The 27,428-nt window shown below is 39.7% G+C and overlaps 1 protein-coding gene across 1 annotated transcript in view; it reads left to right on the forward strand.

Annotated features, from left to right (window-relative positions):
• Positions 1-27,428, forward strand: part of Mrc1 (mannose receptor C-type 1) — an 89,742-nt gene that overhangs the window by 27,117 nt on the left and 35,197 nt on the right. The window contains exons 5-11 of the mRNA XM_075970534.1: positions 1,699-1,812; positions 5,580-5,726; positions 10,924-11,109; positions 15,293-15,450; positions 17,129-17,239; positions 21,460-21,575; positions 24,706-24,854. Coding sequence (XP_075826649.1) covers positions 1,699-1,812; positions 5,580-5,726; positions 10,924-11,109; positions 15,293-15,450; positions 17,129-17,239; positions 21,460-21,575; positions 24,706-24,854 — 981 coding nt within the window. The remainder of the gene's footprint in view (positions 1-1,698; positions 1,813-5,579; positions 5,727-10,923; positions 11,110-15,292; positions 15,451-17,128; positions 17,240-21,459; positions 21,576-24,705; positions 24,855-27,428) is intronic.

Here is a 27,428-nt window from a genome sequence, read left to right on the forward strand (position 1 = left end):
TGTCTGATAAAGAATAAGTGAGGGCTGGAGTGATGGCTCAGCAGATAAGATGACGAGCTGCATTTCTGGAGAATAATATGTAATTTCAATTCTAGAAACCACATAGTGGTTCACAGCCAAATCTCCAGTCCCAGTGACCTTCTTCTGGCCTCCCTGGAGGTCAGGAATACATGTGTGCACAGATAGCATACAGGCCAAGTACCTATACACATAAAAAAAATAAGTGAATTTGAATTAGTTGTCTTTGAAATTTCTGTATCAGTATTTAATTTTTTTTCCATTTTTCTCATATTAGTTCATATTAAAAAGTCATAAGATCTGGGCATGGCGTCGTATACCTTTCATCTCGGTACTTGGCAAGTAGAGGCAGGCAGGTTCTGTGACATTGAGATGAGATCAGCCTGGTCTTCCTAGAGTGCTCCTAGGTGCAATGGTTGTTCTATGTCCAGAGGCCTTCTTCCTGCCGCTCATCTCCCCATCTTCCGGCTCTTACATTCTTGCTGCCTCCTCTTCTGTGTTGTTTTTAGCCTTTGAAACAAATGGGCAAATATGAGGCTCTCAATATTGTAAGTGCTTAACTGCTAGCTCTCACCGCTAAAGGTGTTACTGAGGAAAATATCCCACAGGTACCAGTGAGCGTAAACTGGAAAATTTGTTTCTAACATGTATACAGATTTGAGTGTTTTTAAACCTAAATCAAAGCATAGGTTTAAAAGTTATTTCCCATTAACTAAAAAAATTTAGAGGCATTAGAAAATTCCTACTTTTGATTTTTTAAAAAGATACAAACAGTGAGAGGTTGAAATATTTGCGTTAGCTAGGCCATGTGGCATTTTTGGTTTTATCTCCATAATAGGCTTCAGTAGGCTAAACCACTATAATTATTATCTATTATCCGCCTAACTAAAACACTGCTGTTTTAGTGTTGGCATAAACATTGTTTTTCAGCTTAATAACCATTTATAAAGTAGCTAAATTGATTTTAGACATCATAAAATTCTCAAAATAGGTTCTGAAATACAAAGTTGAGGTGATGAGTTATGACAATGTAGGTCAAAGTATTTAGTAAAAATTTTCTGTTATAGAAAAGCTTTGTTTATTTTATAAAACAAATCTTACCTTGACTCTCAAGGGCTGTAAGAAAGTCATTATTTCATAAGAGTTAACATAATAATGTCCCCACCAGAAGAACTTGTATTAGCCCCAAGAGAGTATCCAGTGATTAAGATTAGTGTGGAAACCTTAGCCAGGGCCCTATGAGCTTTTCATAATACTCCTGCCTGTTTCTTCACCTGTCAGTGAAGGCCATGGCTCTGTTTGTTTTAGATTATTAGAAAAAGTTTTAGCTATGTTAATCACTACTTCCCTCACATTTAAAAAACAGATTTATTGTTATTATTATTATTACTGTTATCAGTGTGTGTGTGTGCATGTGCGTGCAAGCAAGTGCACTTGGAGGCCAGAGGTATCGGATATTGGATTCTGTGGAACTGGAGTTAAGATGGTTGTAAGCCACCCAACACTGATGCTGGGAACCTAACTAAGGGTCCTCTGGAAGAGTCATATGTGCTCTTAACCACTGAGCCATTTCTCCAGCACCTTCTCTCACATTTTTGCTTAACATATTTAATTATGGACTTAATTTTATTGTCATTTCTGAATGTCTGATTTGTGTTTGTGTTTGCTTTTTGCGTGTAGGATTGACTAGTTCCTTGAGCTCAGGACTCTGGATTGGACTCAACAGCCTGAGTTTCAGCAGTGGTTGGCAGTGGAGTGGAGGCAGCCCATTCCGGTATCTGAACTGGCTACCAGGTAAGGTTAAACCTGCTTGAGTGTTACTAGTTGAATGGGATCATTGGGTATCTTAAAGACCTCTCTCACCTTACACATATATTTCAAAGAGTTTTAATGCAACATAGCCCATTTCTCACCATGCTTTGACATTTGCAACCTGGATTTGAATATTCTAAAGGTGAAAGCTCACACAGGACCAGCTTCTAAGGGTAAGGACTTGTTTCCCAGGATAATCACAATGATCAATGTGAATTTCTGTTGAATGTCTACTCTCTCCATATAGCTTGGATTTGTTTAGTTCTTACATTCAAAAGTATGTTTTATTATTGGAGGAGGCCGAGGCACAAAGCAATTCTTTATTCATTAATGGTAATCACAATGTACAAAGGGAAATCTCACATCATTTTATAACCATTCTTAAGTAAGGTTAAAGATAATAGAATTGTTACTATTAATATGTATTTTGTGTTATATTAACGTTGTCATTGTCCTTGAAAAGATTACCGAACTATTATTAAGGCTGACTAAGTGTTTTCAACTTTTTGTATGACCATTGTCCCCTCTGAGTTTTGTGACTCTCTTATCCTACCAAAATTTTTAAAATTTAAAAGTGGTTATATATATGATATGTAACATGATGGGCTGGCTTGTTGGGGTTTCTGTCCCTCCCGGTACCCCACAGGCGGCAAGTCCCAGAGAAAATGATAGAGATCTCCATACATTATAAAACTGATTGGCCCATTAGCTCAGGCTTCTTGTTAACTTTTGTAACTTATATTAACCCATTATTCTTATCTGTGTTAGCCACATGGCTCAGTACCTCTCTCAGCCAGGTAGCTTACCTACATCTTGCTTCTTCGGTGGTCTGGGCAGGAGTGGGAGGAATGGGATTCTCCCTTCCCAGAATTCTCCTGTTCTTATTGCCCCACTTCTATCTACTTCCTATCTGGTTGACCCTATACTTCCTGCCTGGCCAATTAGCATTTATTTAAAACATGATTGACAGAATACAGACAATTCTCTCATACCAAAGATACATATATTTCTAATATCTATAATGCTGTATAAACATCAATGATTTTACACATTTGAGTGCATACTAAGGACAGAACCTAGGGCCTTGTGTACATTAGACAAGCACTAAGCTATGTCCTCAGTCCTCCATAAACTCATAATTTTGGGACAGTCTCACTGCATTACACAGACCGGTCTCGAATTTACTCTATCCCAGAAAGACCTTGAACTTGGGATCCTTCTTCCTCAGCCTTCTGAGTATCTGGGATTTCAGTTCTATGATTTGAGGCCTGAATATGAGCATATGTTTGCTTCTACTATTATCCACAAATACACATTATGAATCTAAGAGAACTGAATATTTTGGGTTGGTGAATTTCTCATATCTAGGGTCATGAGATATTTTTTAAATGACATGATCTTAAAGTCTACAGTGATACTATTTTGCTCTGTTTATAATAGAATATTCTTTAATTAAAAATACTATCTCAGCCACAGATTATAAAATTCTACACTAGTGTAAACATTAAAATTCTACACTAGCATAAACATTTATGAGTACTTTTCTTAACAATACACAATTTGATTGTAAAAATGAGAGTCAGTAGATACTCCAGCAACTTTCTGATTATTTGGAAGTTAGAAAACAGAGTAAATGGCTCTCTTCCATGTTGTTGAAACATACAAATTGAAAGAACACAAAAGTTGGCAATTGTTTAAGTACTTTAAAAAATAAAACACTATTTATTCAATTTTTATAAAGTAAGTCAAGAGCCTGGGCAGTGGTGGCTCGTGCCTTTAATCCCTGCACTCAGGAGGCAAAGGCAGGCAGATCTCTGTGAGTTTGAGGCCAGCCTGGTCTACAAGAACTAGTTCCAGGACAGGCTCCAAAGCTACAGAGAAACCCTATTCCCCCCTCCAAAAATTAGTAAGTCAAGATATGAGACAGAAATTTTAACATTTTTAAGTCTAATGCTTTAAAAGGGCATTTAGTGGTTCAGACTAAAAAAAGAATTGTGACTTTAGGCATGGCAGTGCACATTTGTGGCTGATCCTAACACTCAGGAGGCAGAAACACAAGGATCAATTGTTTGAGATAACCTGGGCTATAAAAAAAAAAACTGGTTGAGAGTAGGGTTGTGTGGAGAAGAGCAGGTAAGCGGGAAGCTGATAAACACAAGACTAATACATTCCTCCTCCCCTTTCCTGCTCCATGGCAGACATCACTAATCATTAACTGCACTCTTCTACCATAAACCAGGCTTGGTAGTGAGCTGGAGTTAGAGAGGTTGGACTCACACTTAATAGCCCTCTAGTAGCTTCTAACAACACATGCTACTACCCAGAGATGGAAAAGTTTCAAAACTAGTCTTTGTTTCTTTCCAATGAGAGTATTACTAAGCTATATTTTTATTTCAATCAAAAATATTTTATGTGAACGATGAAGAAATATAAATTCAACTATATATTAGCCATGGGATCAATAAAGAACACTATTATCTCAAGGTTGGCAGTGGTATTGCTTTAATAGATGAATATATAGTGTGATTTACTAACAAATACATTAGTTAAGAGTAGTATTTATTAAATGTGCTATTGTTTCCTGGAATATTTTTTTCCTAGTATTAACACCAACTCTGTGAGCTTTACTTTCCTGTTATCTTTGTCATGTTATCAACAGCTTTTAAAAAAATTCTTTTTACTTATTGCTAATAGTATTTTCCTTTATATAATATTTATACAACCTGCAAAATGTTTCTGCTAAAGACTTCCAAGTTCAGGTGACATGATTTTCTTTTTGGGAGACTGAAATTTAGGTGCATGATAAATAGTTATCAAAGGTCAGAAAATTAAGGTACTGACAGAATGTATGTAGCTCATTTGCCAGACTTCAGGAATGAGATGAAGTTAGTTATGGAACACTGGGGTTAAAATGATACAAGAGGATGTAGGGTTGGATGCATGTATCCACTGAAGTAGATAAATGTTCTATCAGAGGATGTAGGGATGAATACATGTATCCATTACAGTAGATAAATTATACATCAGAGCTTGTAGGGATGGATGCATGTATCCATTGTAGTGGATAAACCTTCTATCAGAGGTTGTAGGGATGAATGCATGTATCCATTGCAGTAAATAAGTTATAACATCGGAGGATATAGAGGTGAATGCATGTATCTATTGCAGTAGATGTCAACCCAGTCTGGTTCTTTAAGTGACTTCCTGTATGAAACAGATGAGGAGATAGCTCCAAAGATTTTCATTATTGAGTTCAACTAAATGCATCTTAGCTCTGGGAGTGTGGAACATTGGCTTCCAGATCTCTTTACCATTGTGTTTATCCCTCGCATTGTGTATTCATTTTGGAGTCTCTCTGACTGGGGAAGGTTAACAGAGGTCATTTGGAGCAGCATACATTCCTCTCATTCGGTCCTGTGTGACACAGGATATCATCCATCATCACGGCTGTTTAAAGTTTAAGGTCTAATGCTGTCCATTGTTGAGGTTGGTTATTTCAAAGCATGCTAGTGTGTAATCAACATCTTAAGTCTTGGAATAAGCCAGCAACAAGAAACCAAATAGATACCCACCATGTCTTTTGCTCTGCACTCAGTAAATACTCGCTTGTGAATGTGTAGCAAAAGACAGGATGGGGAATCCATTAAATCCCAAGGATGCCGGCTTAAAGCGTGGTGGCGGGGGAGGTGGAAGCCATCCACTTTGGAGAACTCCAGTCGTCCCACTCTAACTTTGTCGTTTGCTTGAAGGAAGTCCATCATCAGAACCAGGAAAGAGCTGCGTGTCACTAAACCCTGGAAAGAATGCGAAGTGGGAGAATCTGGAATGTGTGCAGAAACTGGGCTACATTTGTAAAAAGGGCAACAATACTCTGAACCCATTTATTATTCCCTCAGGTAAGTGGATCTCTTTGATCAAAATGTATATAATAATAGAACTTGAAGATAAATGAAACTGCAACTCAATTAAAATGGCATGAAATGATCCTAGAGAGTTTGTTGGTGTTCACATAATGATGTGTTCAAAAGTCCTTTTCTTTGGTTGTTGCTACCATCTGCTAATGTTTCTATATAAAGAAGTATTTGAACATTGTGTAAAACTTTTGATATATATATAAGAATTTTTGTATCTCTATCCCTGTAAAGTAGGTATTCTTTTCCCATGTTCTAGAAGAGGAAAGATAAATTAATAGGCTATATACCCCCTGTATACCTGACAAAACTGGAATTAAAGCTAGGAAATAAATATCTGGAAGGAATGACCTTATTCTGGACACACAGGTAAAGTTGGGTTAAGTGTAGCATCTTACTTTGAAATCTTTACATAATGGGATAAATGACTCCATTATAAAGTAGTCACTAAGCATTGTATACAGGCTAGGCTCCAGCTGAACAGTAAATAATATGTGGTTTTATAATTCTATAGAAGAGTTCATCTGCGAACGCAGCAACGGCTTATCTTTTCAAAGTATTGAAAGACAGACTATTTCATCACTCCAGCTATTTTAAAGGATGACTCAGCTTTACATGGGTTTATTTAGTTATTCTTCTTGGGAAACTTGATGGCCCATGTGGTAGTTTGAATATGAATGGCCTTTATAGGCTCAAAGTTTTGAATACCCAGTCCCCATAGTTGGTGGAACCCTTTGGGAAGAATTAGGAGATAAGTCCTTGTTGATAAAGCCTTAGGTGTCACTCGGGGTAAGCTTTGATATTTTAATAGACTGAGCCATTCCCAGGGTCTCCCTATTTTTTTTTAAGACAGGGTTTCTCTGTATAACAGTTCTGGATGTCCTGGAACTCTCCCTGTAGACCAGACTGGTCTCAAACTCACAGAGTTCCACTCACCTCTGCTACCTGACTGCTGGGATTAATAGCATGTGTCATGACTGGCTGATTCTCTATCTTTGCCTAACGGTTGTGTCTCAAGATGTGAGCTCTCAACTCCTGCCCCAGTCCCATGCCCGCCTTCCTGCTGCCATGGTCCCCACATGACTCTAATCTTCTGAAATAATAAGTCCCAAGTAAATTTTTTATTTTATAAGTCGCTTTGGTTGTGGTATCTTATGACAGCAAAAAACTAAGCCTGTTTTCTGACTTTTTGGCATATTTGTAAATATGACTGGCATGGTTAGAAATTTAAAAGCACCAAATGATCAGCAATGATATCCCCTTTGATTTCTACCACCAGGGCTATTGTCTGGAAGATCACAATTTCTGAGTATGTATATCCATAGTTGGTTCTTTTGTGGTTTATAGGCAAATGCATTTATAGTGATTTTTTCTATTTTGTACAAATCGCAACATGCTTTTTTTTACATAGTCCTCATCTTAAAGTTTTGTCAGTCAACAGTTTGTTCATCATTCCACTTTCTGTGTTGATTCTCCATACATTTTGTATGTGTGGGAGGCTGGATAATCGGCATTTCTTTTGAAAGATTTGTCCCTTGTTAGTAGACTTTGTTTATTTACTTTGTGTGTATGTGTGTATGTGAGATGTTAAAGTATAACTCCCAATCATTCCTTCCACCCTCTTCTCTTCTCTTCTCTTCTCTTCTCTTCTCTTCTCTTCTCTTCTCTTCTCTTCTCTTCTCTTCTCTTCTCTTCTCTTCCTCTCTCTCTCTCTCTCTCTCTCTCTCTCTCTCTCTCTCTTTCTCTCTCTCTCTCTCTCTCTCTCTCTCTCTCTCTCCTCTCTTTGTGAAATGAGGTCTTTAATTGGCCCAGAACTCATCAAGCAGGCTAGGCTGGCTGGCTAGTAAGTAAGCCCCAGGGATCCTCCCATCTCTACCTCCCCAGTACCGGGATTACAAGCACATACTTTTTATTTCAGCATGCATTTTGAAGTTCAGGCTCAAGAGCTTGTGCTAAAAAAGACAGCACTTTCCCAACCGAGCAATCCCCAAGCCTTGATTGTTAATTTGCTTTTAATATTTTGTGACATCAAATACCCTTATACACACCAATGCACATGCCATTTTGCAGAGATGGTATTCCTAGAAGTAGAATTGCTACATCTGAGAGTCGGCATGTTTATAGTTTTAGTAGATAGAGACACAGACAAGCTCACTGATGGATATGGTGGAAGGCCCTGGTTCATGATCACTGATGGATGTAGATTGGGCCCCTGCTTCCTAATCACTGATGAATATGGTGGTAGACTCTGGTTTATAACATCTGACGGATATGGGTGGAGGCCCCATTCATGGTCTCGGTTCCCCTTGACAGGCTTTCTAGAGAGACTGTGGCCAAACCTGTGGATACCTCAATCGTTCTTGCAACTTGTCTCTTCTTCTGCTGTTGCAGAAGGGATGGCTAAATCTTTCTTGGAAGAGTTCGTACAGTTCTCCTTCAGAGACCTGCAGTCGCCACTTTGGGGAAGTGGAGAAAAGTTATTTTTATGTTTCCCTGGAATGGAAGGCAGAATTCTTTAATTTGGCCTTCTTGCTTAATCCATCAGTTTTAAGTTCCTCCTTTGTAAAATATGAATGTTGGTAACTCTTCTTCCTGCAAAATCTCATTCATATCATTACACCTGCATTGTTCAAGTCCCTGTTTCACTTGCTCAGCTACACTAACACTGGCCTTTCCATCTTCATGCTATAAGGATTATTCTACCGCATACACAAACCCCTGTAAGCAGAGGTTTAAATCTGTAGCATTTTCCGTCTGTGATGGCACACACCTGTAATCCCAGCACTCAGGAGGCAGAAGCAGGTGGGTCTCCGAGTTCAAGGACAGCCTCCCTAACTATATATATATATATATATATATTTTTTGAGACAGGGTTTCTCGGTAGCTCTTTTGGTTCTGGTCCTGGAACTAGCTCTTGTATACCAGGCTGGCCTTGAACTCACAGAGATCCGCCTGCCTCTGCCTCCCGAGTGCTGGGCTTAAAGGCGTGCGCCACCACCACCCGGCTCTTTAACTATATTTTTAAATGCTTTTCAGGCTCCTCTGTTCAGTTTTCGAAACTTTCAGTGTTGACTGTCATTATTTTTGTTTCCCAGACAAAAATTAAGACATCCCACCAGGGGGCTCCAAAGCTACACTAAGTTTTCTATTTCTTAACTTTTTGGCAACCCCTGAAAGTATCCAGGATTGAAATTGTACTAAGGGATGACAGTTTTTAAATATGAGTTTTTGTTTTGCAGTAGTACAGCTTAGGGTGTTGCAAATTAGAATTTCTCACATTTCGCCCGTGCACCCAAAGGCTTCAGCCTCTGCTCTTAGGGAGAAAAGGGACTCATTCATTCATAGGATGACGCGAGATCCAGCAATGGAGTGCCCACCTGGCATCTCAGCAGTGGAGAGGCTGAAGCAGGGTAAAAATGAGTTCAAGGCCATCCTGAGTTACGGCAGGAGACCCTGTTTCATCCCCTCCACTCCAACCCAAATGAGAGGATGACAAAGAAAGGGACCGGTACTAGGCATTGTGTGAGCAGTACATTTGAGGTCACTTAATAGCTAACTTGTATATATAAACCGATCCAACGTCATGATTATGTCAAATGGTATCTGGAAAACTACAAAAGGAAGCTGCTGTATGTCCAATATAATTTCGTTTCTTCCCAACCATCACTCACTGCACTAACTGAGTGCCAGGACCCATACCAGATTCAAGAGCATCCACAGAAGAAGAGGGTCTCTCCCTTCAGTCATCTGCACGATAGCGCCCCCACTGCTCGTTACTATTAAAGTTTTTGTAACATGTGATCAAGGTTATGACATTTGACCACAGCTTCCCATAGCAACAATGAGAATGTTTAACACTGATTTACTTAAATAATAATGGTTCTGTGTGGCTTGTCTTCTATAAGTGTGGTCTCTATTCTTTCCTGGTTTAGAACACAGTGAGGATAGCTAATTTAGTATTAATAGTATTATTATGGTTTCTGCTTAAAAAAGAAAAACCCAACAAAACCTATGTGCTACTTTGATTCATATGCTATGACTTGCTTAAAACACCCTTGTGGCAAATTCAGGTTTTGCCCCCAAAGTTTCTGAACCTAAATTGCTTTCATGGCCACCGTCATGGGTGGTGTCTTTTGGGAGTGAATAACTGGTGTTGGGTCAATTCAGAGCACAAGTAGCAGCTCAGGGTATGATGACTGCATAGGTTCCCTGGTGACCCTCATGCCCGCACCCTTCCTCCTCTCTACTTCAGCTCTTCCTCCTACCAGGACTATGGCTCTTTCTCTAATGAATGGCAGTCTCCTTAGTGTCCACGGGAACAAGAAGTATCCCAATTTTTTTTAGAGGATGGATTAGTCTTCAGGCTTCCCACTGTTAAATAGTGCATCACATATGTGCAGTTCAGGATTGATAGTGATAAGGACAGATTAAATGAGACAATCTGTTGTGTAGTCTTGTCGTAAACACAGATTCTAAAAATAGAGTTCTCATTTGTCTTCACTTTTATTATTCATTTATTTAGGCCCTGACATTTGAACCTAGGACCTCACACATGCAGTAACATTGTGCTGATTTCATTACCCCTTGGCTTCATTTTATTTTTACTTAGTTTTAATACAATATTTTTACTGATTATTTGAGAATTTCATACAATGTTTGTATCCTATTCACATTTGCTTCCCATTCCTCCCAGGTCTACCCTCCCTTCCTTGTGCCTTCCCTCACAAAAGAAAAAAATACAAGTCCAATTTGTGTTGTCCATATACTTATTGGAACATGGTCAAACTCCCAGTGACTAGATCCTTAAAGATAACTGAGTCTTTTCCCACACCCCATCTCCCACCAGGAGCCATCAACTGTGAAATGCCACACCTTAGCATCTTTAGCACAATTAGACTCTCTTAATGGCTGAATGGTCTAAGGCACCAGACTTCATTTTAAAGTAAAAGATGTCTCCCCACTCCCAAATAACCCTTTTAAAGCAAAATAGAATATTCCTTTCCCATATATCTTTTTTGAATGTGTATGCCATAAAATGAAGAATGTTATATTTATGTTTACAGTTGTGAAGTATTACATAGACATAAAATAGAATATCTTACATCTAGGATAGCTGAAAATATTGTTCCAAATTTAAACAAACTTCTTTCATATGCTTTCTAAACTTCTTTTTCCCTTATAGCAAGTGATGTCCCCACTGGCTGCCCTAGTCAGTGGTGGCCATATGCAGGTCACTGCTACAAGATCCACAGGGAAGAGAAGAAGATCCAGAGATACGCCTTGCAAGCTTGCCGGAAGGAAGGCGGTGACCTGGCAAGTATCCACAGCATCGAGGAGTTTGACTTCATCTTTTCCCAGCTAGGATATGGTGAGAAACTTCCCCTTGACACTAAGCCCATTGTGGTTGTCTCCTTGCCACCAATCTCTCGAAATGTAAATATTCAGTTTAATTAGTTTAAATTGGTAATTGATTGGCAATATACATTTAAGTAGATGGTACGTCTGCCAACACAGATTATATAGTAATTTAAATAAGTGTATCTGTCATTAATAAATTTAACATTTTCTCTTTATGGGTTTTCAATATTATTTCCCCACAAGTCTGTATTTGGGGATGTCGTGTTTAGCCTGGTCACAGCATAAAATTTGGAATTATGTGTGTATGAGCTTTTGTTAGGCCGATATTATAGCTCACAAGAAATGTGCATAAATGAACCATCTCACACTTGGGATTTTCTTTTCTTTACTGCGATGTCTGTCTCACAGAGTAGGAACTGGGTAACTATGAAATGTGCTATCCTAAACTTTTGAGAGAAATATACATCTCAATTTTAGGCAAATAGTTAAGGCTCTATGGAGAATGTACAGAACCAGAAATAAGATACTAGATGAGCCAAATGACGTGGGATCGCGTCTGAAGAAAAGCAGGCCGAGAAACAGAAGGACAGGCCCTACACAGGACCTGCTGATTAAATGATGGTTATTTTCATCTCCCACTGGTGGAGGCTGCTGAGCAGCTGCAGCTCTTCCTAATTCCCACCCAGCAAAAACAAGAGGGAATGGACGAGGGTGGTGGAGGGCCTCGCTTCCTGACGCTCATTGCCTGAAAAGTTACCAGGGTGCAGGGAAAGCAAAAACATTTAACAAATACACGAGGCAAAAAGAAAGGAGGAGCAAAGAAATATGTCAAAGACACTATCATTCCTAGCACCAGGGTCCAATGGGAATATTTGCCGCACCTGACTGAGTGTGGTCCCGTGGCTTGGAAGGGCTTGGGAGATCGCTCCATAGGCTGTAGCATGAAGAGGATTCCAGGTTGAGCATAAACCTGGTGCTTCTTATGCTTCTCTTTGGTGGCTTCTCCTCCTCCTTTATTTATTTATTTTGTCTTATTCTGGTTTGTTTGTTTTCATTTTTTTATTATTCTTTAAATGCCTGGTTGTTTCCTAAAAATAAACGAATAAAGCCAGGGTGTGGAGGCCCTCCTGTAACCCTGATGGTGGATGGATGCGGACATGCAATCCCCGATAATCCCTGAGCAGTCAGCCTGACCTACTCAGCACGTTAGCCGATGGAGCCTGAGGAAGGACACCTGAGTGTGTTCTCTAGCCCTACATTCAGGAGCGTTCACACTTGCATGCTCATATAACCCCCCCCACACACACAAATAGCACTTGCAACATGTAAACAATGTCTTAATTATTCTGTGCTCACATAGCCTGGATTAAATGATGGAATTGTAATCGCAATGACAGTATCTAAGTAACAGTCACTTAATCTTATCATGACCTATTGGGAAGCTTGCAAATGGACCAATGTAGAAAGCAGGTTAGTTGATATGCAAAGGAATGCCAGTCTTATTCTGTACGGCTTGGCAAAGCTACAGTGGAACCATGTATTTTTATTGCCATAATTATTTCAGGAAGCTGAATGACCAGGGCTTCATCTCAAATCAGCCTGAGGATGAAGGAATGAGTTAGAGAGCTTTACATTGAAAAGGGGAGTTCTGGGGAGCAGAGATGGCTCAGCTGTTAAGAGCAGTTGTTACTCTTTCAGAGGACCTAGGTTCATGTCACAGAACCCAGAGAGCAGCTAACAACCATTTGTAATACCAGTTCCAGAGGATCGGATGCCTTTTTCTGCCCTTAGTGGGGATTGCAAGCACCTGGTATACAGACATCTGTGGAGACAAAACACTCATTCACATAAAATAAAAATAAATACGTTAAAAAAGAAGTTACTAAAAATAAAGTAAACTATATCATTTATGGTATTTCAGTACAGTGTTTCCTTATTTAACAGAACAAAATAGTCTTGGTAAAAGTTAAGTTACAGAAAATTGAGATTATTGCTTATAAATGAAAGCTTTTCAAAACTTCATTTTAGTTAGTTGAGATTGAACCTCTAATTAGTCATATTAGATATTAGTCATAGAAATGAAATAAGTAGATAATCTGGAGCCTGAGCATGAAGGGTATAAATACCAGTTCATGCAATTTCTTTAACTGATTTATGAAAATTGATTTAACAACTTGAAACGTACACCCAAACACACACACACACACACACACACACACACACACACACACACACACACACGTGGTTTGTTTTTATTTTCATTATTCTTTAAATGCCTGGTTGTTTCCTAAAAATAAATGAATAAAGCCAGGGTGTGGTTGTCCTCCTGTAGCCCTGATGGTGGACAGATGGAGACATGCCAATCCCTGATAGTCACTGAGCAGTCAGCCTGGCCTACTCAGTACGTTAGTTGATGGAGCCTGACACACACACACACACACACACACACACACACACACACACACACACATATGTATGTGTGTGTGTGTCTATGTATTTGTAGAATTGCAAACAATCTAAAGGAAACAGTTTAGTAAGAAAAATGTATGTGGGAATGCTATAAAATAGCCCAACTCTTTGTCAACTAATAAATTAAAACAAATACACATAGAACAGTCTTACATATAACGGTGCAGCTTTACATGGTCCTCACCCTAAGTTCTTGAGGGCATTGAAGTCTTTCTGCAGCCTGCATTTGCTGCTCAGAAGCTCCTGATCTGCCAACTCAAGTGAAAGGAAGAGGGGCCCGTCTTGTCACCACCCCCCATGCTTCAGGATGCTGGAAACATCTGTTCCATCTGGCAGAAGTCCACTCGAAGACTTCTCCAAAAGTTGATTGACAGCTTTTAGGAGGAACAAAATCAGCCACTCAGGGAAATCCTTGTAGGATGTTTTCTTCAATTTCTACCAAACATCTTCATAATATAACTTTAAAGTCCTTGTCTTTTACCATTCAAAGACTGGAACCAGAGACTACAATGCCATTTGCAGTTAATTGAATTAAACAGATATTAAATTGTGTAGCATCTAACTTTTTGAATTTGGAAATGTTTTTTTGTAGCCTGAGCTCCTCAACCATTTGTTTCATTATTGTTGTGACATTTATATCTTAGGCACGTGGCTGTTCATAGAGTTAATAATGCCTTCCAGAGAACCTCGAGATAAAGTGATCACAGTGTAGATCTTTGTTGTGAGTTTAGTCTGAACTTTTTAGTTTTGCAATATTGTATAGTGTATTCCACAATGTTTTATAATTAAAATTATCAAATATGTTTTTATCTATGTAAATCCGTGTCAAATATCAGTTGTCAGCCTATCTCTTTAGCATTTTACTTTATGTGTACGTGTGTTTTTCTTGCTTGTATGTCTGTGCACCACTTGTATCCACAGAGGCCAGAAAAGGTTATCAGATCCACTGGAACTGGGACGATAGCTGGTTATGAGCTACTGTGTGTGTGTTCAGAACTGAACCAGGGTTCTCTGCAAGAGCTACAAGTGCTATTAACCACTGAGCCACCCGTCCAGTCCTCTAGATGGATGCTGGGTACTGAATCGTCTGGCATATCAACCAGTTCTCTCAACTAGAGTCATCTCTCCTTCCCTAGCTCCTTAATTTAAATTTCTATCACTGTCTAGATAATTTTTACTTGAAATTCAGTGATTAAACTTTTACAGAGGTACTTATAATGTTATTAATAGTAACATCCAATAAATCAGGAGTGATGTAAAATTTGTTCTAAAATATTCACAAGGTTTAGTATAACCAAGTAAACGATAGTCAAGTTTAGTGATATATATATGAGATATATATCAAATATATCCACACATGATACTGTATATACGTCATATGCATCATGATACATGGTACTGCAGTTCTAGAAGGTAAGTTATTTGTAACAATAACCGAGCTTTGGTTGGGGTTCCTCATTTCATTTTTACAACGTCCATAAAATATATTACTGTAAATAAAAGTACAGTCACATTTACAATGGAAAGAAAACGTTGAGAAACCTAAAACTGACACCATAATATATAGTCCATATCTATCTATTGCATGTAGAAGATTATCTACTCTGATAGTTCTCTGAGATCAAGGAAGTATTGCTGAGTGGACAGGCCTAGTGCCCTCTTCTCTGATACCCTGCTTACTTTTGGCAAGTGATAAACTACTTAGGTGTTTTTCCCCCATGTAGACCCCCAGGACGAGCTGTGGATTGGTTTAAACGACATAAAGATTCAAATGTACTTTGAGTGGAGTGATGGGACCCCAGTGACATTTACCAAATGGCTTCGTGGAGAGCCAAGCCATGAGAACAACAGACAGGAGGACTGCGTGGTGATGAAGGGCAAGGTGAGGCGCTCTGCCAACGCCTGACAATGGTGCCGGGAGCCTCTTTTCTCTGTCTTGATTATTATCTGTTGAGGTTGATTCCATGGTTGATATACATTTACGTTGTGCAATTCCGATTCAGTTTCTTTAGCGTCACACAATTGTCTAGCAAAGTCAAGAAAACCATAAAATAAATGATACAAACAGTGGTTCTCAACATATGGGTGGTGACTCCTTTGGGGGTCAAATGAGTTTCAGAGGGGTCACTAAGATCATCAGAAAACACAAATATTTACATTACAATTCATAGCAGTAGCAACATTATAGCTGTGAAGTAGCAGCAAAAATAATTTAATGGTTGGGGGTCACCCTAGCAAGAGTCTCAGCATTAAGAAGGTTGAAAAGCACTGTGCTAAGAGTTAGCATTAACTAATGACTAATATGGGCTTTCTGCTAAATTCTGAACTGTATACATATATGTGCACATGTTGTGTATATGTATATAGTACTATTTAGAACATGGTATATATGCACACATTTATATATAAGCATATTATTTTATCCAATAATTCTGAGTTTGTTTACATCTTCAACTGGTAGCTCTGAGTAGAAAATGTAGACCTAGTTGTTGGGCCACATTTGATTTTTCAGATTGCATGCAGGCCTTGTTTTAAATGATTCATTCCATGTTTTAAATGGGATTGCAGTAATCAATGAGTATTTTTTGTTGTTGTTAATAGACGATAGGTATGGGCCTTGCTGTTTAACTTTCTTCCTCATTTGCATAGGGGATGATAATCGTATGCATCTCCCAGGTGGAAATGAAGATTTAAAAAGTTTGTGCATATATTATACACAATTCTTGGCTCAAATGTGTTGCTAATAAGTACTACCTTCTATTTTTATTATTTAAAAATTATTATAGTTATTTAAAATCCTGAGAGTAGAGTAGATGTGGTCCGCTCAGAGAGTAACACTGAGGAGTTGGAGGGTGATGGCGGGGGTAGCAGAGAAGCCTTGAGGCTCAACAAACAGCAATGATGTTGTCTTAAGAGTAGAAGATAAACGTCTGCAGTTTATAAACGTTACTCTGGCTGTTGGTCTGGAAGCTGGATTGTACTGAATTAGAGATGAGTAATTATAAAAATCCTCAAATTAAAAGAAAGAGAAGGCGATCTTAACTTGACGTGTCTATGGAAGTAGGGATGGTAGAATCTTAAACAATGTGGAAGGTTGAAACTTGGATTTCCAAGGACCCTCATCATCCAGGGAGAAGGAAGGAAGAATGCAATAATTTCAAATTTGCTTTTAAGTTTGGTTTTTTGGGGCAAGATGTTTTCTTGGATGGGTTACATGTGTTTGGTTAACTTTAACAAGACTGAGGGGGAGGCTGTATATAAACCGCCAGTGAGCATCGTGTTTGATGGACCTGGAAGTATTTCAGATTTTTCTTCAGCTCCTTCTACAGAGTGGACTTGAATGATCAAGATGAAGAATCATATTAGAATTACAATCTCTTCACACCTGTGTAGTTAGAGCCAAATATAATGCTTACATGTAAGACGTGAATTTATCATTTGTTTGCAGATGCTAGCTTCCCCTAGCTAGCATGCAGATGGCCCGGATTCAGCACCAGAAGGAATCAAATGTAATAAGTTCCTAAAACAGATAACTATTTATTTTTCTTTTTGCTCTGTAGGATGGATACTGGGCAGACAGAGCCTGTGAACAGCCACTTGGTTACATCTGTAAGATGGCCTCACAAGCCCATGCTCCAGCCCTAGATGAGGCCGAAACAGGCTGCCGGAAAGTGAGTACAGACCATACACGGTGACTTAAATTTGCCATTTGATACAGTGGGCTTTATTTTGTAGGGCACACAGTGCTTACTTACCATCAAAGACCAACGTTTCAACTGTAAATATCCACTATCTTTCTGTGTCCGATAACCTGTCCTTCTCTGAGAGGGCAGTCTCTGAGAGGAGAAGTCCTGGGATCCATTGAGAATGTTGTGAGAACTGGAAAGAAAACGGAATAAAATGAAGCCCAAAAGAGCCTGGGGTGGATGATGGAATGAAGACAGGTTGTGAGAGAAGTTGCTATGCAGGAATGGGTAGTCTGTGATCCCATGGGCAGTTCAGAGCATTTCCAGGGAATCATCTTGAATGCTGACATGCTGATAGCAAGCTATCCCTGGCTACTCTCCTACTGAAAGTGTTTTGGATGAACTATCTTCCAAGGGGGAAGCTTTTCTGGACATCACTACAGTATGAGGCAGGTTGCCTAGCCTCCAGCTTGTGTTGAGTAACTCGGTTAAATAAAATCACACGAGCCCATGGTGTATGTGTCTCGCCTGCATGTGCATGCACAGATGGGGACACACACACATGATGACAGACAGAGACAAAGAGAGAGAGTTATAGGAGACTGAAATAAATCATCTTGAAAATGATTTCTAAAAGCATAAAGAAACTACAGGCGTAGTTTTGTAGGCGTATGGTTATTGTTTTTCTGTCTGCTGAGTAGCTCATCTTCCTCTTTTGTCCTTTCTCACTTCTCCTGAACTGAAGGCGAAGTGAGAACTAATGGTGTTTTCAAGAGTGAGATACTGGGGTCACATCACCCAATAGCAAACACTGCAAGACAAGAACATATGATGTGTAACTTGGTGTAGGACAAATAAGCCGGAAAGAAAAACAAAGCAATTAGAAAAATCACAGCTTGGGAGAGATGAAGGGAGGGTCTTAACAATGATCAAAATTCAACCTAATTTTGCATTCCAGAAAGTTTAGCCAGAGAAGTTATAAACATTTATTTTCTTTTGGTGTGTGTACATGTTTATGTAGATGCACATGTGTGTGCTGCTGTTTGTGCACATGTGTGTATGGAGGCCAGAGATCAACTTAGGTGTCATTCTTCAAGTACTATGTATAACTGCCCCCCTCTTTCTGTGTCTGTGTGAGTATGTCCCCCCTGTGTGTGTATGCCCCCTTCCTCTGTGTGTGTGCATGCCCATGCATGTGTGTGTGTGTGCATGTGTGCATGCATGTGTGTTTTAAGATGGAAATTTTTACCAGCTAAGAGCTTGCCAGGTAGTAGGACTAGGCTCGTTGGCTAGTGTGCACCAGGGCTCCACCTGTCCCTCCACTATCCCAGCGCTGGGATTACAGCCATATCCCAAACTCAGACATTATGTGGGTTTGGTGGATGAACTCAGGTCTCCTTGCTTGCGAGGTAATCACTTTACAAACTGATCTCTCTCACACCCTCCCTGTATAGATTTTTCATCAACAGAGGAAAGGCTAGCATCCAGGCCCTTGTCTCCAAGTCGATACACTTTGTTTCATTACCATCACACTTATGGTCTTTGTGTAATCATATATACACACATGTAAGAGATTATATGCCATGCCATTTTCTGACATAATGAACACATTACTTCTATATAATTGATATTTTATACACATTTCCTATCAGTCGCCACATATGTACAACCTGATAATCCAATTTAATCATTATATAGTAATAAGAAAGTAAGGAAATGTAGTGATGAGGCAAGACCCACCTACATCAAGGAAATAACTTACCAATACAGTTATTCTTAAGTTCTAATAAATATACAGGAAAATTATAGTCTTATTTAGAAAGAACAGGAACCTAGTGCTCAGAGAAATCCATGTGGCCAGATTCAAAGTTGATGGCATTTAGTCAACTCTTTGCAATATTCTTTTAAGGTTGCATGTAATAAGTATAAAACATATGACATAGCTCGAGATAGAATAGTTGAATGAATGTCCAAACCGATTAGTTTTAGGGAAAGAAGCAAGGAAGGCAAGGGTTACTGCAATGTGAAGAATGCATAGTGTAGGATTCTCCAGCTCAACAGAGTTGTAGAGATGCTCAAAATATTGAGAGTACCCTGACTTACTTGACCAAAAGTGTATTTCTTACTTCAAAGTCAAATTTCTTAGTACATGTTGGCCTGCCTGGACTGGAAACATCACTATATCATGAATCAATAATATTGTAAAAGTAGCATAAAAAATTAAATTTTTGTATTTTTATGTCACAGAATAAAAAGGGGAAAACAAAACACTGGCCATCAATAGGGATTTCCTTAAGAAGCTGGGAAGACCATGTGGAGATATAATAAAGCACATTTTTGTACCTGGGTATACAGGCTTCTTTCTGAGAGTTTAAAACTAGAAGTCTGTTACACTGATCTGAAGTTCCACGTTCTTTTTCCTTTTTGGGAGAACATGCATGCATGTTTATGTGTGCACATGTTTGTGGGCATATGTGTATGCAAGAGGAGGCTATTCAGCAACCTACCGTATCGTTAATGAGAAGGGTTTCTCCACACTGGCTTTTGTTTACTTGTTTTGTTTCGCCATTTTTTCTTTTATTGAAATCAGATTCCACTCTCGTACAATTTCCCCTCCCTCTCCCCTCACTGTTCTTCTCCATGCCCCTCCCATTCGGATCCATTTCATTTCCGTCTTTCATTAAAAAGGGACAAGCTCCTGAGAGATAACAATTATGACAAAATACAATATAATACAATAAAGCAAAAACTATCATACCAAAGTGGGACAAGGCAAACCCACAGAAAGGAATGAGTCCCAAGAGCAGGCACAAGAATCAGGGACCCATTCTTCCACACACTCAGGAGCCCCATGAAAATACTCAGTAAAAGCTGTATGCAGAGGACCAGGTGAGGACTCGTACAGGCCCCTTCCTTGCTGCTGCAGTCTCTGCAAGCTCACAGTGCCTCGCTTAGTGGATTCAGAGGACTTTGTTCTCCTTCATCCCCTCTGGCTCTTACACTCTTTCTGCCTCTTCTGTGGGATTTCCAGAGCTCTGTGGGGAGGGATTTGATGGAGAAGTCCAATTTAGACTCTCTTTCTGCATAACGCCTGGCTGGGTGGGGAGTTGGTCTCTGCATCTGTTTCCATCTGCTACCATGGGAAGCATCTCTGATGATGACCCCACAGTGCTTCTTGAGGCAAGTTCTCTGCCTGGCCTGGAGCTCATTAAACAGATTGGAGTGACTGGTCAGCACCAGGGATCCACCTGGTTCCTCCTGGCCAGTGCTGGGATTACGAGACCTACAGTCCTGAAAACGCTAGTCACTCCACCACTGAGATACATTTCCCCACCTTTGGTTTTTCGACAAAGTCCAGCCATATTTAGCCCAAGCTGCCATCTAACCTCTAAATCTCCCAAGTTCTGGCATTACAGGTATACCTGGATGACATTTATTTTGAAACTTAATATCATTCTCTGGCCTCTAACACCCCAAACAGATAACATGCCTATTAATTGTTGTGTGGCTAGAATTTTCATTTTCTCTTGCCATAGAAGAAGCTCAAACACTGTGCCCCCAGCCCTCAGTCTGCATTTGATACATTCCTAGTCACCCACAAGCTTAGCTTTCAATTTAGTTGTTTTTTTTTGTACCTGCAGAGTTCCTCTCTTCCTCTCAACTCTTGCTGGGAATTTAAAATTTATTTGCATAATTTTATGTAGTAGTTTGTGTGTGGGCAAGAGATGTCATTAAGTTATGTTGCCTGAGGTTTGATGTGCATTCTCCAGTGGCCAGGCAGCACAGTTTTGTGTTCATCACCTACCTTTGACATCAGTAGACATCTAAGGTTACAGCTCCTCAAGTTATTTTCAGGGTTTATCTCATGGGAAATAAATCCTAGTCTGTATCGTTCAGTTTCTTCAGGCACTGGTCACAAGCAGTGTCCCTTGGAGGATGTATCAGAATCCAGGGCAGCTTTCCCTTCCTTTAGTGCCGTCGTTTTCCATGTGAGGACCAGTTGCCATGTGAGGACCGATGTCATACTGTGCTCTTTGTTCTAATGCAGAAACAGTTTCTGTTTCCCCTGATATCATTCTGATTTGTGTTCCCTAGACTTTCCTGTTTACCAAATCATGTTGCCTGAAGGAATCATTTAAAAAATATATCCTAATAAGTATGCCTGACAAATCTCTCATTTGTTTGTTACTTGGTGACATTTGTAGGGCTGGAAAAGGCATGGTTTCTACTGCTACCTGATTGGACACACCCCTTCAACATTCGCTGATGCAAACCAAACATGCACAAATGAGAAAGCTTACTTAACAACGGTTGAAGACAGGTATGTAATTATTTTTAATTTGTTCTAAGATATGTCAAATAGTGAAAAGTGTTCAAAAAGATGTAAGAATTACCATGTTATGAATTTTGAAGTAAATAATATATGATCTTGAGTCATGCTTTTTAAAGGTGGAGATGTTGAAAATATTCTCGTTTGGTGGCTTAATTGAAAACATTATAAAACTCCTTTGTTACTTTTATGAATCTATTTACTTAAAACATTATTTTTAAAAAGGGTCTTAATATGTAGCCCTGGCTGGCCTGAACTTGCTATATAGATCAGATATTTGAGCTCACAGATATTTGGGATTAAAGTAGTGAACCAACAGGATTGGCATCAGTTTATGTCTGCTGGTTGTATGTTATAGATTTAGTGTTTTCTAATCTGTTAATTGTCAAAATTTTTAAAGCAAAAAAAAAAGATTTGTTCACTGAACATCCCATTTTGTACTTTTCCCACTTGCTTTGTGGAAGAAAATAGCAGAGAGGACACACCAGATCACACGTGTGTTTTCCTCATGCACACTCACAAGTCCATCAATTATATAATCGCAAAGGTGTCAAGACTTCCCTCACCACCCAGCAACAATCCTTCAGTCACCCCAGCCCAAGATCTCTAATCTAATTCAGTTCCTACACTGTCTGCTCGGCAATGTCAACAGACCCGGCAGGCCAAGGGTCTAGTCCCCCACGCTTTACTTTACCCATGCCAGGTCCAGGTGCAGCCCTAAGCTGTTTTGCCTGCATTCCCGAATGACCAGCTATAGAAAGACATTCCTACAACCCAACACTGAGTTCTGTTCACTTGTTTGGCCATCTCAGAGAACTGTGGGAAGCACTTAGACTTCCTGATTTTCTTAAAGGAGAGGACCAGGAAGAGGGCTCAGTGAATATAGTGCTCATCACACAAGCGTGAGGACCTGAGTTTGGATTCCCAGCACCCAGGAAAAAGCCAGGCATTGTAGTCCATGCAGAGAGAGAACTCCAAAAGGTCATTGGTCAGGGAGCATGGATGAATTGGTGAACTCAAGGTTCAGTGAGAGACCAGGACTCAAAGCACAAGGTGGAGAGGGATTAAGTAAGATAGACAGTGTTGATCTCTGGACACACAGGTGGACGGACACACAGGATGAGAAGAAGGGGTGCGTGAAGATCCCATCTTCTCTACTGTCTCACCACCCTCCATGAATCTCCACCTGCTCAGTCATGGAAAAGCTTTCTGCACACTGGGCTGTTAGAGAGACACCGTTGCTTGAGGATGCTTGCTGATAGACTGAGCAGGGGAACACAGCTCGTTTCAATATTCTTCTGTTTCTCACGCAACCTTCCGCTCTCCAGGGTCTGGCATGGAGACCCCCTGGGATTGATAGTGTGGGTCTTATCATCTACTATTAAAGGAGACAGCTCAGAATTAAAGGACTGAAATTATGACCTCAACCTCCCAATATATAACACATCTGCAAATAATCTACTAATTCTTTCTGTTTCTTTTATTTTAGTTAACTAATTAATTAATCAATTAAGCTTTGCCTGGCTTGGCCAAGAAAATCAAATAGAAAATAGAGGATTAAAAAAAATTTAACTTTAACCTCTGAGGGCTCATCCATCTTTGAGATTTATCTATTTTTTTCTTTTTATTTACTCTTTGCAAAGCTTAGATAATACACTCAAACCTCAAAAATTTTAAAAGTTATTGGAGTTTCAATTCTTCAAGGTAGACTCAAAATCCACAGAGTCCTGCTGATGTTAAATATCCTCTGATAAAAATAGATATCAGAGGATTGTGTTTCAACATGCACCTTCCTCTCCCAGTGATGAAATGCTAATATAAACACCTGACCACAAGAACACAGCTATGTCTTATCTTAGGACAGAGGAGGCAAATTCCTTAAGTACCATGGGGATACATTCTGGACTTGCTGTGATTGGTTTGTTAAAAAAAATCACCTATAAGAGAATTATTCTTCATGTGTTCTCTGTGCTATTTCTATTTAAGGATTCACTAACTGTCGTTAAACTTGCTTTTCATGTTTTAAAAGTAAATTTCCCTTGTGGTTTTTTGTTTCCTGTCTGTGGGTACCTGGAATTATTTGGACCATGGTTAAATAGAACGTCTGCTGGTTTTATCACTGTCCACTGGCCTCTCTGTTCTCTCTGAGGCTCTCTATGTTCTTGAATCGAGGTCCTCTTCTCAGAGCCATTTCTGCCTGTGTTGTCTGTGTTGTTTCACGCTTTTCAGCTAAGACAAATCTTTGTTACCAATAAATGTGATGGCCCCATTTGTAATTATCCTTGATAAATCCCTATTGATTAAATTCTATAATCAATAATTGAGCCGGGCACTTGGCCTATGTGAAAAGTGGACTGATTATTTCGAATGATTTTTAAAATGACTATAGTTTTCTCCTTTGTATTTTCAAAATTCCCTTAAATTTGGTGAAGGATGAGAGGCCAATATGAGGGCCAGAGGAGGGTGATTTGAGTCTAACTGAGTCATCTAGATGCTGTTTTTTTTTTCTTTAGTAAAAAGATATTACAATTTAAATAATGGAAAGCTCTGATTACTGAATGACTTCCTCCAGGAAGATGTGAAATGTCTCTTTACTCCAGATCACCAAGTACCATGATTCCACCCAGGTCCAACTTGGTGAATCAGTGATGTCATGGGTGTTACCCAGAGGAGGAGGATGTGTAAAAGGTTACCTACATGAACATGGTGCATTCATTGACAGCTGCCTCACTGAAAACCCATCCTAGCACGACACCTCATGAAAGCCGCATCCCTGATGATCAACATCTAGGCAGCTCCATAGTGCAGTCTGTTCTCCCTAGTGATGTTTATCACTTCTATAATCTCAGGGAGAGGCCCTGCGAGTCTTGTGACTTTCACAAATTCCCTGAGCTTCCTGAGTTTCCTTAGCTTACTGCATCAATGAGCTGCTGTCTCCTTTCAAGAGAGACTCTTAGAATCCTGAGGAAAGAGCTACAGAATAGTAATGCAGTATTTTTGAATTATTATCTAAACCATAGCTCAAAACAGCCAAGTGGAATAATTTTCATGTTGATAATGTAAGAAATTTGCATAAATGTTTCTAAAGTTTAGTTGAATTTATTTATTTATTTTTTTAAAGATACGAACAAGCGTTCCTGACTAGTTTGGTTGGATTGAGGCCTGAAAGATATTTTTGGACAGGACTTTCAGACATCCAAAACAAAGGGACGTTTCAGTGGACTGTGGACGAGCAGGTGCAGTTCACACACTGGAATGCCGACATGCCAGGTACGCAAGTTCGGAGTGTCATTCCTCTCTTCCTTCTGCAGAGCCGTTGGTCCTTCACGCACCTTTCCAGATACAGTATGGAAGGCAAGAGTGTTGTCAATAACCTTTATGTTTCTTTTGCCTTTTGCTCCCACCCAGCTTGCAGCCTTATACAGCAAAAAGGAGGAAAAAATTGTTAAGTAATTTGGGACTGGTGTATTTAAATAGATGCAAAATTCCCAGTACTCACAGATGTTCTGAATATTTGCTTAATTTCTGAGAACTCAAGGCTCTATAGAAAGTAGATGTAAAACTTCTCAGTGAGACTGGATATGAATATTAATGCACTTGAATGAGGGGATTAAGGAGCTATCATGGGGGAATCAATATTCTAGTGTCTTTTGTCTATCTTTAGCCATTTTCATGCCTGGGATTTTCTTTTATTCTTCTAAGAATGACAAGGGTCATATAAATATCTTTATTTAAAAGATGCAGGAATTGGAACTCAGAAATCATAGGACTAGAAATGTCCAAGCCTAGATTTACGAATCTGGGTAAATCAAGTCCTAGTTACTTGGTTTTGGGGCAGCCAGCTGCCCTCGCCTTGTGACTTGCTCTTTCTAACTGGAGATCGTAAGTGGCCTCTCTAACAGACCCTGAAAACTACTTTATCATCTTCCTACACTGGCGTTACTGGTTAATGATCTCATTGAATATGACTTCACTCAGAAAGGTCGACACCCTTTACAGAAAACAAATCACTGTACCAGATTTGCAATCTCAAAGAGGGATAACAGCTATGTGTGCGCTTGCTCCTTGGCCTGGTACATCACATCCTATTCTGCAGCAGTTCTTTGAATTTGCTTCTCAGCTTTGAGTGAGGAACACATGTGACTAATCAGATTATTGTTTGTGCAACTGCTATTTGATTGTGAAATTGTTAAACATTATAGGAATTGTGAGATTCCAGATCATGTAAACAAATGCATTGTTTGTTTGTTTGTTTATTTCACTCTTGGTGAAAGTCACAGTTCTTCTTATGTAGCTTTATTTTGTCTCTTTTACTTATTCACCGGGAGGATTCTGAGCAATGGACCCTGAAATGCCTTTAAGGATAATAATTCATTAAACTAGAACCCTAACTCAGCCATGACCACTGAGAATCTTGAGGACAAAGTCTCTCGTATACTCCAGAGTTAGACTGGAGCTCACAATGTAGCTGGTAGAACTCTCTATGGAGCTTACTGTGTAGGCTGGTCTTCATCTCAGGATTCTCCTGATCCAGCCTTCCATGTGCTGAGATCACGGCCCTGTTGGAAGACATGGCTGGCTGGTTGAGGTTGCAGTCTCTCAGGGCCTGGGAGCTTTTCCCAAAAGCTCAGCAACATGGGAACTCCCTCCCAGCCCCCAGAAAAGCTTCCTGCTCTCTACCCAACCTTATCTGGAGGATGTCTGCAGACCCAGGGTGCCTGACTTATCTCAAGGGTGACCCTTGACACAGTTCCCTGCAAATCCTCTTCCCTTGAAGATTACATGGTAATTAGACAAGTGTTCAAGCCATTTCCATAGGACCCTACTGCCACATACAGAGCCTTATGATAAGAGAGTGCCACTTAATGCAAATTAGGGTTTGTCCCCAGGCTCCCCAATCCTATATATTATTCCTTATACTCTAAAATAAAGTTGAGCTGTTTTACCAAAAGCAGTCTCCCGGAGGGCTGTCTCCATTTGTGCTCACAGCCCTGTACAAAGCTTTCTGTTGGGGTTTCTGCCCCTTTTCCCTTGCAGACTGGTGGCCAATAGAGCGAGAGGGAAAAGAGGACCCCCACAGAGCCCTTGCCATAAGGCCCCACCACAGCATATCCACTTGATAGAAAGATGACGTTTTGGGCTCAAGAGATGGTGGCTGAGTGCCCAAACGTTCAGCTTCAAGAACAGGCAAGACCTTTGTGTGCCTTGCCTGAGTATCAAGAGAGATGAACAACTCTTGTGATCTGCTGTCAGTTCCAGTGGAAGTCTGTGGATGGAGGCGGTGGCTCCAGGAATCAGAGGCAAAGGCTCAGGTGCCAGGAACTTGGGGACTTTAGAGAAAACATTCTAGAAAAGATGTATCTCCCTGAAACTGTGATAATACATGTTTAAGCATTTAATATTCTTTGAAAATGACATAAAAAGGTTAGCTCCTCTTAGCAGTAAGCATCTTGATGCTTTCAAACCTCTATGTTAGTTATTGCTACAATGACCACAAAACAGAATGTGTGAATGCTACTGTGATCATGCTTTTTTTTTTTTTTTTTGGACGTCTTCATAACCTGCATCCCAGCTCTGCATAGCAGAGTTTCCATTTTAAGATGAGGAAACAAGAGAGCTTGAAAATCTTATCCAAATTCTCCAACTTGGACATATCTTGTTTGGAAATCCATCACATGCTTCTGTTCTGAAGAATGAAATGACCATGGCAGGAGGAGGGAATCTCAAAAAATTAAAAAAGGAAGGAGGAAAGTTGGCAGAAGGGCAGGAAGGAAAATCCATTATGTTATTATCTTTTCCATCATAGCAGAAATATTTTATCATTAAATGTCTAAATGTGGGCCA

Source organism: Microtus pennsylvanicus, chromosome 4 (assembly GCF_037038515.1).
Source record: "Microtus pennsylvanicus isolate mMicPen1 chromosome 4, mMicPen1.hap1, whole genome shotgun sequence".
NCBI lineage: Eukaryota > Metazoa > Chordata > Mammalia > Rodentia > Cricetidae > Microtus > Microtus pennsylvanicus.